Raw genomic sequence first — 14,218 nt, forward strand, 5'->3', positions numbered from 1 at the left:
CTCATGCCTCTGTACCTATTGCCGGTGCTGTTTCCTCACCCGCTTCAGGTACTGAGGCCTCGACTGACTCCTTCGATTTATCAGACCTTCGCTCTCCTCTGACTATGCTTCCGGCCTCTCCCTCTACGGTGCGGCAATTTTCAAATCGCCGACCCGTTCCACGTCGGACCAACTCTGGTCCCACGCCTAAACGTCAACGACAATTACCTGCTGATGATACTTCTCCACCTTCACCTTCTCGTTCTTCTCAGAAACGATTGACACGTCCTTCACTACCTTTCCACGCTCAGTTTCAGACTGAACAGTGGACTAAATTCTTCACTTTACGACCAACTTCCTCTACTGCCTATCTTTCTGACCATAGTATTGGCAAGGCACTCCTACGCCATGTTGGTAAAGATATTTCTTTTCATGCTCTTAAGAGCGGTACGCGCATCATTACCGTACAGAATGCTACCCAGGCTCGTGAGCTCTCTCGTCTTTCCCATATAGATACTGTTCCTGTCACCCTTGAAAAACATCATTCCCTCAATTCTTGTAGTGGTACCGTTATTCTGCCCCATACCATAGTTCAACAAAATTTCCAGACATGTGGCACCGACATTCTCGAACAGCTGGAACTCCAAGATCTCCCAATCCTCAAGGTAGACACTTACGTTCTTCCTGCCCGTGGGCGGAGACGATACCCTAGCAATGTGGCTCGTTTAACTTTTGACAGCCGAGAACTCCCATCCTCCGTTTATATAGCAGGACATCGGTTACAAGTTCGAAAGGTGATCCCTACACCACAACAGTGTAGAAATTGCTGGCGATTTGGCCATCCAGCGAAATATTGCAGATCTATCGCCGAATGCCCAGTCTGTGGTGCCGATGACCATTCTAATACGTCTTGCAATCGATCTCCCTCTTGCCTTAACTGTCATGAGGCTCACCCTTCGTACTCTCGCCGTTGTCAGGTCTATTTAAACGAGCGGGAAATCCGTTACCTCAAAGAGACAGAAGGTCTCCCTTATGCCATGGCAGTTTCTCATCTCCGCCTCCAAGGGAGACTCCCACGTGTTTCTTATTCCCGTGTTTCAAAACGTCCCCCCACTTCTGGTATCCCATCTTCTACACCCACCTCTGTGGTTACCTCTCCCATAATCACTCCTGTATCTAATCCTTTTGCTGTCCTCGGCTCAGACGTCCCTACTTCAACGCCTCAGTCTAATCTCGCTTCTTCGAGTTCTCTCTTACAAGCCTCAGTATCGACGAGACCTCGTACGACACCTCTTCCCAATCGTCCCTCTACTTCTCAAAAGTCAAAAAAAGGTCCGGTAACACCTCCTACCCATCTTCCACCTCCTCATTTTACCCTCCCTGTCTCTGTCCCTAGTTCTTCCCCTCTCACTGGCTCGGTTACAAGTGCAGAGGTTCACCCTCCTCCTCGTAATGTACCTTCCTCCCCTGTTCCCTCCCAAGTTTCTTCCTCTTCTGCCACCTCCCAGGTTCCTGTCTCTTCTGTCCCCTGCCACGCTTCTCCAGTTCCCTCCACCCTTTCGCCCCCCTCTACCTTGGTACAGTCCAATACAGTTCCAATCTTTACTCATCCTCCCCCTACCATTCCCAATATTGTCTCCCATACGACATCTCTGAATTCCGAAACACTTGAAGCAATCTCTGAATATATTGCAGAGACCAAACCATCAATGGACACTGATCCACCTTCCGCTCTTTCTCTCTCCTCTGCTCCATCTGCGCAACTCCTTTCTTCACAGCGCACCGTTCCTTCGCTGCTTGAACATTTTCCACTGCCTCCGCATGTGGACTTTTCTAACCCTTCTAGTCCGTAGGAACCCTTACCTGCGGATTTCAAGTATCTTTATCATTGCCAATCATGGCCTTTTTACAGTGGAATATACGCGGCCTCAGGGGTAATCGGGGTGAGCTTCAGATGTTACTCTCCCAGTTTGCCCCTGTTGGTGTTTGCTTACAGGAACCAAAATTACACTCTGCTGTTATTTCTCACATCTCAGGCTATAATTTGTTGTATTCTTCAGATCCTTTTCCTGATGGGACCTTTAATGAAAGTGCCCTTCTTCTCCGCACTGATATTCCGTACCATCAACTATTTATTCATACTTCGCTGCATTACACAGCAGCCCGTATCCACTTACATAGGTGGTATACGCTCTGTTCTTTATATCTCTCTCCTTCTCGGGCATTATCTATTCCGGATTTTGCCTTCCTTGTTTCGTCATTACCGCCACCGATTCTGTTACTTGGTGATTTTAATGCCCACCATTTCCTCTGGGGAGGGTCTCACTGTGATTCCCGTGGAATTCAGTTAGAGGCTTTTCTTGCCACCCACCCCCTCCATGTTTTAAATACAGGTACTCACACCCATTTTGATCCTCGGACTCATACTCTCTCTTGCATCGATCTCTCAGTTTGCTCTTCCTCCGCCGCATTAGACTTTACTTGGTCTGTTCTCCCGGACTTACATGACAGTGATCATTTCCCAATCATTCTTTCTTCCCCTTCATATTCGCCACCTCTTCGCACCCCACGCTGGCAATTTAATCGGGCAAATTGGAACCTTTACTCACACCTGACTGTTTTTAAAGAGGTTCCTTCTTCGTCCTCCATCGATGAGCTTTTACACCTCTTCTCGTCCTCCGTTTTCACCGCAGCTTCTCATTCTATACCCCAAACTTCGGGCAGGCATTCTCAGAAATGCGTGCCTTGGTGGTCTCCTGCTTGTGCTCGTGCAGTACGTTTGAAACGCGCTGCATGGGGCAGGTACCGGTACAATAGAACCACAGAGCGACTCCTTGATTTTAAACAGAAGCGTGCGATCGCTCGCCGTGTCATCCGTGACGCTAAACGCACTTGCTGGCGAGATTATGTCTCCACCATCACCTCTGCTTCCTCTATGAGTGCAGTCTGGAAAAAAGTACGAAAACTGAGTGGTAAATATTCTCCTGACCCGGCTCCTGTTCTGCGAGTTGCCGGTGTTGATATAGCAAACCCACTAGATGTTGCCAATGAAATTGGCAATCATCTGGTCCGTATTTCTCAGGGACTCCATCTATGCCCCTCATTTCTTTCCTCAAAGTCTGCCAGAGAGTTAGCACCCTTGGACTTTTCTTCTCTCAGAGAAGAACAGTATAATGTGCCTTTTACACTTCAAGAACTGGAGGCAACACTCTCAGCTTGTCGATCATCGGCAGCTGGGCCCGACGACATTCATATTCGTATGCTACAACATTTACATCAGTCAGCCCTTGCAGTCCTATTACGCCTTTACAATCTTATTTGGTCACAAGGAGTTCTTCCACAGCTGTGGAAATCCGCCATTGTTCTCCCTTTCCGCAAACCAGGCACTACGGGACATGAAACCTCCCACTATCGTCCCATTGCTCTTACCAGTGCAGTTTGCAAAGTAATGGAACGTCTAGTAAATAGACGTTTAGTGTGGTATTTAGAGACACACAACAGTCTCTCCACTCGTCAATATGGCTTTCGTAAGGGACGTTCTACCATAGACCCCTTACTGCGCTTGGATACGTATGTTCGTAATGCCTTTGCGAATAACCACTCAGTTATTGCCATATTTTTTGACCTTGAGAAGGCATATGACACAACTTGGAGGTATAATATTTTAGCCCAAGTCCACTCCTTAGGCCTTCGAGGCAATCTACCATCCTTCCTTAAGAACTTTTTAACTGACAGGCATTTCCGTGTTCGGGTTAATAATGTGCTCTCCCCGGACTTTGTCCAAGCTGAAGGTGTCCCCCAGGGATGTGTTCTGAGCACAACACTTTTTCTCCTTGCTATTAATGATTTGGCCTCTAGTCTTCCATCAAATATTTGGTCATCACTCTATGTTGATGACTTCGCTATTGCCTGTGCAGGCGCTGACTGTCACCTCCTTACAGTTTCTCTCCAGCATGCAGTCGACCGTGTTTCCAATTGGGCCACCACACATGGGTTTAAATTTTCCAGCACTAAAACCCACCAAATCACTTTCACTAGACGCTCTGTCATCTCTGATCATCCTTTGTACCTCTATGGCTCACGTATCCCTGAACGTGATACAGTCAAGTTTCTGGGCCTCCTCTTTGATCGTAGGTTATCCTGGAAACCTCACATTACCTCTCTGAAGGCAACTTGTCACAGCCGGCTGAACCTTCTTAAAACCCTTGCTCATCTTTCGTGGGGAGCTGATCGTCGAACCCTCCTTCACCTACATTCCACCCTTATTTTATCGAAACTTGATTATGGTGACCAGATCTATTCAGCGGCATCTCCTGCTACTCTCTCTAGCCTTAACCCCATTCATCACCAAGGATTACGTTTATGCCTTGGTGCTTTTCGCTCTTCCCCTGTCGAAAGCCTCTATGCAGAAGCGAACGTTCCATCCTTATCCGATCGCCGTGATGCCCATTGCCTGCGCTACTATGTACGCTCTCATGATCTCCGCAATCCTTCCATTTATAGAATGGTCACTGATATTAGTAGACATTCTTTATTTGTTCGCCGCCCCTGCTTACTCCGTCCCTTCTCTCTTCGCCTTCATTCGCTCTTGTCTTCTCTTCAACTACCACCTTTCTATGTACATGTAGCATCTCACTTTTCCCTACCCCCCTGGGAAGTTCCAGCTGTTCGAGTCTGTTCTTTCTCCCTCCCTTGCTCGAAAGCCCAACTGTCTACGGTCGCTTCCCGCTCTCTTTTTCTTGACCACTTTCACTCTCATTCTCATGCCATTGCTGTGTACACAGATGGCTCTAAGTCTTCTGACGGCGTAGGATTCGCAGCAGTGTTTCCGGACAGCGTCGTACAAGGGCATTTACTATCTTCAGCTAGTATTTTTACTGCTGAATTATATGCCATCCTTACAGCACTTATCCGTATTGCATCTATGCCTGTGTCATCATTTGTGGTTGTCTCAGACTCCCTTAGTGCTTTACAGGCTATACAAAAATTTGATACACCTCACCCCTTAGTCCTCCGTATCCAACTTTGGCTACGCCGCATCTTTACTAAGCATAAAGATATTGTTTTTTGTTGGGTCCCTGGTCATGTTGACGTACAGGGCAATGAACAGGCAGACACTGCTGCGCGGTCAGCAGTACATGACCTACCAGTTTCTTATAGAGGTATTCCATGTACGGACTATTTTGCTGTAATATCTTCCCACCTTCACACCCGTTGGCAACAACGTTGGTCTACTATGCTCGGCAACAAACTTCAGTCTATTAAACCGAGTATAGGTTACTGGCCGTCTTCTTATCACCAGTGTCGAGGTTGGGAGACTACTCTCTCCCGTCTTCGCATTGGCCATACTCGTCTTACTCATGGATATCTCATGGAGAGGCGTCTTGCTCCTCTCTGTGAGAATTGCCAAGCTCCATTATCAGTCAGCCACATTCTGTTGGACTGCCCACTTTATCAACGAGCACGCAGAATTTACCTCTGTCGTCGTCTTCGCCCCGCTGCTCTCTCTTTACCTTCCCTTCTCGCTGATGGACCCACCTTTCATCCGGACTCTCTCATTGACTTTTTGACAACGACTGACTTACTTCACAAATTCTGATACTTTCAGCCCTTTCTACTTGTATCTCTTGCTACCCTCTACCCCCGTACTATCCCCTGCCCCGCTGTTTTCTGTAACCTGCTGATCATCCCCCCTCCCTTCTGCCATCCAATTCCCTTGCTTCCTTCCCTACCCTGCAGCGCTGTATAGCCCTTGTGGCTTAGCGCTTCTTTTTGATTATAATAATAATAATCCCTTATGCCATGGCAGTTTCTCATCTCCGCCTCCAAGGGAGACTCCCACGTGTTTCTTATTCCCGTGTTTCAAAACGTCCCCCCACTTCTGGTATCCCATCTTCTACACCCACCTCTGTGGTTACCTCTCCCATAGTCACTCCTGTATCTAATCCTTTTGCTGTCCTCGGCTCAGACGTCCCTACTTCAACGCCTCAGTCTGATCTTGCTTCTCTCTCACAAGCCTCAGTAACGACGAGATCTCGTATGACACCTCCTCCCAATCGTCCCTCTGCTTCTCAAAAGTCAAAAAAAGGTCCGTTAACACCTCCTACCCATCTTCCACCTCTTCATTTTACCCTCCCTGTCTCTGTCCCTGGTTCTCCCCCTCTCACTGGCTCTGTTACAAGTGTAGAGGTTCACCCTCCTCCTCGTACTGTACCTTCCTCCCCTGTTCCCTCCCAGGTTTCTTCCTCTTCTGCCACCTCCCAGGTTTCTGCCTCTTCTATCCCCTTCCACGCTTCTCCAGTTCCCTCCACCCTTTTGACCCCCCCTACCTTGGTACAGTCCAATACAGTTCCAATCTTTACTCATCCTCCCCCTACCATTTCCAATATTGTCTCCCATATGACGTCTCTGAATTCCGAAACACTTGAAGCAATCTCTGAATATATTGCAGAGACCAAACCATCAATGGACACTGATCCACCCTCTGTTCCTTCTCTCTCCTCTCCTCCATCTGCGCAACTCCTTTCTTCACAGCGCACCGTTCCTTCGCTTCTTCAAGTATCTTTATCATTGCCAATCATGGCCTATTTACAGTGGAATATACGCGGCCTCAGGGGTAATCGGAGTGAGCTTCAGATGTTACTCTCCCAGTTTGCCCCTGTTGGTGTTTGCTTACAGGAACCAAAATTACACTCTGCTGTTATCTCTCCCATCTCAGGCTATAATTTATTGTATTCTTCAGATCCTTTTCCTGATGGGACCTTTAATGAAAGTGCCCTTCTTCTACGCACTGATATTCCGTACCATCAGCTATTTGTTCATACTTCGCTGCATTACACAGCAGCCCGTATCCGCTTGCATAGGTGGTATACGCTCTGTTCTTTATATCTCTCTCCTTCTCGGGCATTATCTATTCCGGATATTGCCTTTCTTGTTTCGTCATTACCGCCACCGATTCTGTTACTTGGTGATTTTAATGCCCACCATTTCCTCTGGGGGGGGGGTCTCACTGTGATTCCCGTGGAATTCAGTTAGAGGCTTTTCTTGCCACCCACCCCCTCCATGTTTTAAATACAGGTACGCACACCCATTTTGATCCTCGGACTCATACTCTCTCTTGCATCGATCTCTCAGTCTGCTCTTCCTCCACCGCATTAGGCTTCACTTGGTCTGTTCTCCTGGACTTACATGACAGCGATCATTTCCCAATCATTCTTACTTCCCCTTCATATTCACCACCTCTTCGCATCCCACGCTGGCAATTTGATCGGGCAAATTGGAACCTTTACTCACACCTAACTGTTTTTTGAGAGGTTCCTTCTTCGTCCTCCATCGATGAGCTTTTACACCTCTTCTCGTCCTCCGTTTTAACCGCAGCTTCTCATTCTATACCCCAAACTTCGGGCCGGCATTCTCAGAAATGAGTGCCTTGGTGGTCTCCTGCTTGTGCTCGTGCAGTACGTTTGAAACACGCTGCATGGGGCAGGTACCGGTACAATAGAACCACAGAGAGACTCCTTGATTTTAAACAGAAGCGTGCGATCGCTCGCCGTGTCATCCGTGACGCTAAACGCACTTGCTGGCGAGATTATGTCTCCACCATCACCTCTGCTTCCTCTATGAGTGCAGTCTGGAAAAAAGTACGAAAACTGAGTGGTAAATATTCTCCTGACCCTGCTCCTGTTCTGCGGGTTGCCGGTGTTGATATAGCAAACCCACTAGATGTTGCCAATGAAATTGGCAATCATCTGGTCCGTATTTCTCAGGGACTCCATCTATGCCCCTCATTTCTTTCCTCAAAGTCTGCCAGAGAGTTAGCACCCTTGGACTTTTCTTCTCTCAGAGAAGAACAGTATAATGTGCCTTTTACACTTCAAGAACTGGAGGCAACACTCTCAGCTTGTAGATCATCGGCAGCTGGGCCCGACGACATTCATATTCGTATGCTACAACATTTACATCAGTCAGCCCTTGCAGTCCTATTACGCCTTTACAATCTTATTTGGTCACAAGGAGTTCTTCCACAGCTGTGGAAATCCGCCATTGTTCTCCCTTTCCGCAAACCAGGCACTACGGGACATGAAACCTCCCACTATCGTCCCATTGCTCTTACCAGTGCAGTTTCCATAGTGATGGAACGCCTAGTAAATAGACGTTTAGTGTGGTATTTAGAGACACACAACAGTCTCTCCACTCGTCACTTTGGCTTTCGTAAGGGACGTTCTACCATAGACCCCTTACTACGCTTGGATACGTATGTTCGTAATGCCTTTGCGAATAACCACTCAGTTATTGCCATATTTTTTGACCTTGAGAAGGCATATGACACAACTTGGAGGTATAATATTTTAGCCCAAGCCCACTCCTTAGGCCTTCGAGGCAATCTACCATCCTTCCTTAAGAACTTTTTAACTGACAGGCATTTCCGTGTTCGGGTTAATAATGTGCTCTCCCCGGACTTTATCCAAGCTGAAGGTGTCCCCCAGGGATGTGTTCTGAGCACAACACTTTTTCTCCTTGCTATTAATGATTTGGCCTCTAGTCTTCCATCAAATATTTGGTCATCACTCTATGTTGATGACTTCGCTATTGCCTGTGCAGGCGCTGACTGTCACCTTATTACAGTTTCTCTCCAGCATGCAGTCGACCGTGTTTCCAATTGGGCCACCACACGTGGGTTTAAATTTTCCAGCACTAAAACCCACCAAATTACTTTCACTAGACGCTCTGTCATCTCTGATCATCCTTTGTACCTCTATGGCTCTCGTATCCCTGAACGTGATACAGTCAAGTTTCTGGGCGGCCTCTTTGATCGTAGGTTATCCTGGAAACCTCACATTACCTCTCTGAAGGCAGCTTGTCACAGCCGGCTGAACCTTCTTGAAACCCTTGCTCATCTTTCATGGGGAGCTGATCGTCGAACCCTCCTTCGCCTACATTCCACCCTTATTTTATCGAAACTTGATTATGGTGACCAGATCTATTCAGTGGCATCTCCTGCTACTCTCTCTAGCCTTAACCCCATTCATCACCAAGGATTACGTTTATGCCTTGGTGCTTTTCGCTCTTCCCCTGTTGAGAGCCTCTATGCAGAAGCGAACGTTCCATCCTTATCCGATCGCCGTGATGTCCATTGCCTTCGCTACTATGTACGCTCTCATGATCTCCGCAATCCTTCCATTTATAGAATGGTCACTGTTATTAGTAGACATTCTTTATTTGTTCGCCGCCCCTGTTTACTCTGTCCCTTCTCTCTTCGCCTTCATTCTCTCTTGTCTTCTCTTCAATTACCACCTTTCTATGTACATGTAGCATCTCACTTTTCCCTACCCCCCTGGGAAGTTCCAACTGTTCGAGTCTGTTCTTTCTCTCTCCCTTGCTCGAAAGCCCAACTGTCTACTGTCGCTTCCCGCTCTCTTTTTCTTGACCACTTTCACTCTCATTCTCATGCCATTGCTGTGGACACAGATGGCTCTAAGTCTTCTGACGGCGTAGGATTCACAGCAGTGTTTCCGGACAGCGTCGTACAAGGGCATTTACTATCTTCGGCTAGTATTTTTACTGCTGAATTGTATGCCATCCTTACAGCACTTATCCGTATTGCATCTATGCCTGTGTCATCATTTGTGGTTGTCTCAGACTCCCTTAGTGCTTTACAGGCTATATAGAAATTTGATACACCTCGCCCCTTAGCCCTCCGTATCCAACTTTGGCTACGCCGCATCTTTACCAAGCATAAAGATATTGTTTTTTGTTGGGTCCCTGGTCATGTTGACGTACAGGGCAATGAACAGGCAGACACTGCTGTGCGGTCAGCAGTACATGACCTACCAGTTTCATGTAGAGGTATTCCATTTACGGACTATTTTGCTGCAATATCTTCCCACCTTCACACCCGTTGGCAACAACGTTGGTCTACTATGCTCGGCAACAAACTTCAATCTATTAAACCGAGTATAGGTTACTGGCCGTCTTCTTATCACCAGTGTCGAGGTTGGGAGACTACTCTCTCCTGTCTTCGCATTGGCCATACTCGTCTTACTCATGGATATCTCATGGAGAGGCGCCCTGCTCCTCTCTGTGAGAATTGCCAAGTTCCATTATCAGTCAGCCACATTCTGTTGGACTGCCCACTTTATCAATGAGCATGCAGAATTTACCTCCGTCGTCGTCTTCGCTCCGCTGCTCTCTCTTTACCTTCCCTTCTCGCTGATGGACCCACCTTTCATCCAGACTCTCTCATTGACTTTTTGACAACAACTGACTTACTTCACAAATTCTGATACCTTCAGCCCTTTTTACTTCAATCTCTTGCTACCCTCTACCCCCGTACTATCCCCTGCCCCGCTGTTTTCTGTAACCTACTGATCATCCCTCCTCCCTTCTGCCATCCAATACCCTCGCTTCCTTCCCTACCCTGCAGCGCTGTATAGCCCTTGTGGCTTAGCGCTTCTTTTTTATTATAATAATAATAATGTGCCACTCTTGGGCATCTTTATTTTGGAACTGTTTTGCTACTCACTGTCGTCTTCGGTTCAGTGCAGAGAAACAGTGGAAACTGAGAAGTGTGAGATAATCAGTCCCTTAGATTGGAGTTGATGTGTTCAGTCCATCAGTCTTGACAATAGTGCAGTGTATTTGTGGAGATGGGGATTGTATTTCATAGACAAATGAGGTGGAGCAGTGGTAGGTGGAGTTTTTCCACTCCAGACTGAGGGATTGATTACCTCACTCTCCTCCTTATCTTCTACCGTTTCTCTGTATTGGACTGAGGAAGCCACTGGCTGGCAAAACATTTCCTGAATAAAGATACCCAAGTGTTGCACAAGTGTCTTATCAACCTACCACTTATTCCATATACTTGCAACATTTGCCACATTTCTCCCCTATCCACTCTATCATATGCCTTTCCTAAATCCATGAATGCAATGAGATGCTGCAGTTTGGATCATTTAAGTTTTGATGGCTGTACACTTGTGGAAAGACAACCAGGAAATGAGTGAAAGTGAACATGCTTCTTTCTTTGGTTCACCCTCCTTTGTGGAAACAACTAATATACCTTTTTTTTTTTTTAACACATTGGCCCTCTCCCACCAAGGCAGGGTGACCCGAAAAAGCAGAAACACTTTCTTCATCATTCACTCCATCACTGTTTTGCCAGAGGCATGCCAATACTACAGTTCAAAAACTGCATCATATCTCCACCCCTCCTTCACAAATATTTTTTATGGTTTCTCTCTGCTTATGGAAATAATGAATTGTACAGTAATTGTAAATTATCTCCTTAACCAACAGTTCTGAAGAGTGTGACCGCATGGGTAGAGGCCGAAGCACATTAGCACCAGACCAACGCCAACCCAGAGCCGCCAGCCAGCCACCAATGCCATTCACTTGTGGACCTTCGAACACTGAAACATAATTCTTTACCTCTGATTTATATTTACACCTGATAAATTGCCTTTCAAAATATTAATGATAGAAATTCACAACTTATTGAATGTATATTTTCGACCAGCTATTGTTGCTCATTGTTTATGGCATGTTTCCTCATCAAAATTACAGAAGATAATTGCCAGTAACACTTGTTTTTTATCTATTGTATATGCATTTTTGGGTAAAACTTGTTTTCATGGAACTCATTTAGTATATGAATACAATAATTTTGATTGTATCAGATACAGCATTTAAGTTCTAAAACTTATAAATGATCAGTGTGTATAAAAACTTAGCTGAACAATTTTTTTATCAGAGTTAAATATGATTGTTATAAGGCATGGAAATTCTCATAATTACAATATATGAGAAATATTGTATCATGGTAATTCTCTAGGGGTTACTTCCTTGAATAAGCAGCCGTAACATTTGCAAATATTGTGATACTTATAATATGTATTATATACAGTGTGTACTTCCATGCTGAAATCATTCTTGTGCTATTAGTATTTGTCAAACATTTCATTGAAGGAATAATAATCCTGTTCAACCAATTTTAAATGTGTTACACATATGATGTATCAAGCAGATGTCACAAGCATGCTTTTTTTTATTATTGCCTTATTATTCAGTGGTAAAGCAAGTAACTTTTATGTAGGCTGATCATAATATGAACCTACATAGCATTATAATTTATAGATAGCAGACAGTTAACTGCTGGCAATGTGTTGTAAGCTTCTGATCTAGAAGTTGTAGACAATAATACATTATAAGTAGACAATGCCATATATATAACTGGTGTCACTAATTTTCATTATTTCCTGAGCATCATTGCAGGGAATGGAAGCACAATATACCATAGTAAATCTTGTAATATGTGTGAAAACAATCCTTTTGCAGTATATTTAGATATCTCAGAGTTCACTTAAGAAAGTATGATCCAGAGCCAGAATTCTTCTACAACAAATGAACTGCTTGTATTTAACAACTCGGCTGTACTGCAGTTCTAGCTTGCAGTGAATTTGTCATTTTGTTCATCTTTAAGCATACCAAGTTTCAGGGCTGCTCTAGCTTGTCCGATGTTTAAGTGTGATGATGTCAGACATTGTGAACATGGGAAGGGGTTGACCTACACTTTATGGGGAGATGTTTGTTTAATAAATGAAATGGAGGAATAGTTAGGTTTTTAATCTGGATGCTAATCACAATAGATAATAAAGTAGTCTTAAGATATTAATTTATATTCTACATTAGTAACAAAAATGTATATTGAGGAAATTTTATGAAGATTTATGTCAAACTAGTCAAATCCTTCCATGAGTCATTAATAAGTAATGATGTTATTACATATATTTAAAAAAAATATTGTTTTGCAAATGAAAAGCTTTATGAGGTCCATTTTGGGGGATTTTACCATTTTGTAGATATGATTTTTGAAAATGTGACTGTCTTAAGAATGTGTAAATAGTAAATATATTTATTTAAGTATTTATACCTCATGATCAAGTTCACATACATCAAATGATTGCAGGTGCCTTTTCTTTTAATTTTGTGAATATGAACTTTATGGATTTTTTTTTTTTTTTATTTTGACTACCTTCTGATTATCTGTCATCTTCAGATATAAAAAAATTTAACCATAATCTTGTAAATACTGTCCCCAGCATTTCTCTGCAACCATTTGAGGGTGAAGCTAATGCCAAAGAACATGAACTATATGTTAAAATGTGTTTCTGTTGTATTTTCATTTAGAACTGTGATGGTTAGTTTATGATAGTAATATAGACTTTAATTTGTGTAACACATTCCATTCATTATCTTATAAAGTACAGTACTTGTCCATATTTTTTTTTTTTTGCAAAGTTTTGTTAATTATTTTTTAGACAAACTTTTCTGATCACTGGTGTTTGATTTTATTTTCTAGGAAAATTATCTGGTCATTGACAGTTTGGTGCATTGACTGAAAAAGAATCGATACAGTAGTTTTGTTTGGCACATTCCAAGATCAGGGTAATGCCAATTGTTGGCTGTGTCAAGGAAGATAATAAGAACCTGAAAAACAGAGGTGTGGAGACCTGTGCAGGTGAGCACTCTTACTTGTGCTTTGCTTAACATTAATCCAGTGGTTGTAAATGCGCTGACATGCCAACTTAAAATACATACCAAAAAAAAAGGTGTTTTCTTATTCATTGCAAATTTATCTTGTATTACAGTACCTCAAAGGTGAGAGCAGAATTTTTGGGTCAGAGTATTTATGTATATTAATACAGAATATAATGATGTAGAATATTAAAATTATTACTAGCATTTTAATTGAAAATAAGATACTTTTCTAAACACAATATTTAATACTTTTTGGGTACATGAAATTAAATGCTTAAAAATAACCCATAGTCTTTTATCATTTTTTTAACACGTTGGCCATCTCCCACCAAGGCAGGGTGACCCAAAAAAGAAAGAAACACTCACTATCATTCACACATAATCACTGTCTTTTCAGAGGCACCCCCAGATACAGCAGTTTAGATGTCACTCCAAACGGCCAATATCCCAAATCTCTCCTTTAACCCTTTCATTGTTGGTCCTGTAATACTACGCCAAAATTCTAGCACCTTCAGATTTGGTGAGAGGGAGCTGGTAGGCCTATATGTGAGAGAATGGGTCTGTGTGCTCAGTGTGTGCAATATAAAAAAAATCCTGCAGTACGCAGTGCATAATGAGAAAAAAAAATGTGCTTTTTGTTTAAAACACCGACTTTGCGGTGTATTTTCGTATAATATTTATGGATGTATTCTCGTTTTCTTGG

General features: G+C 43.9%; 1 protein-coding gene across 2 annotated transcripts in view; it reads left to right on the forward strand.

The window, feature by feature from the left end:
- LOC128703148 (serine-rich adhesin for platelets-like) overlaps positions 1 to 12,013 on the forward strand; it is a 154,376-nt gene extending 142,363 nt beyond the window's left edge. Inside the window, exon 11 of one of the 2 annotated variants that reach the window (XM_053797715.2) lies at positions 11,275 to 12,013. In XM_053797715.2, the coding sequence (XP_053653690.2) occupies positions 11,275 to 11,398 (124 nt within the window). In that variant the 3' untranslated portion in view covers positions 11,399 to 12,013. The remainder of the gene's footprint in view (positions 1 to 11,274) is intronic. The other variant, XM_070103351.1, reaches the window with a different exon arrangement.
- The last annotated feature ends 2,205 nt before the right edge of the window (positions 12,014 to 14,218 follow it).

Source organism: Cherax quadricarinatus, chromosome 85 (assembly GCF_038502225.1).
Source record: "Cherax quadricarinatus isolate ZL_2023a chromosome 85, ASM3850222v1, whole genome shotgun sequence".
Lineage (NCBI taxonomy): Eukaryota > Metazoa > Arthropoda > Malacostraca > Decapoda > Parastacidae > Cherax > Cherax quadricarinatus.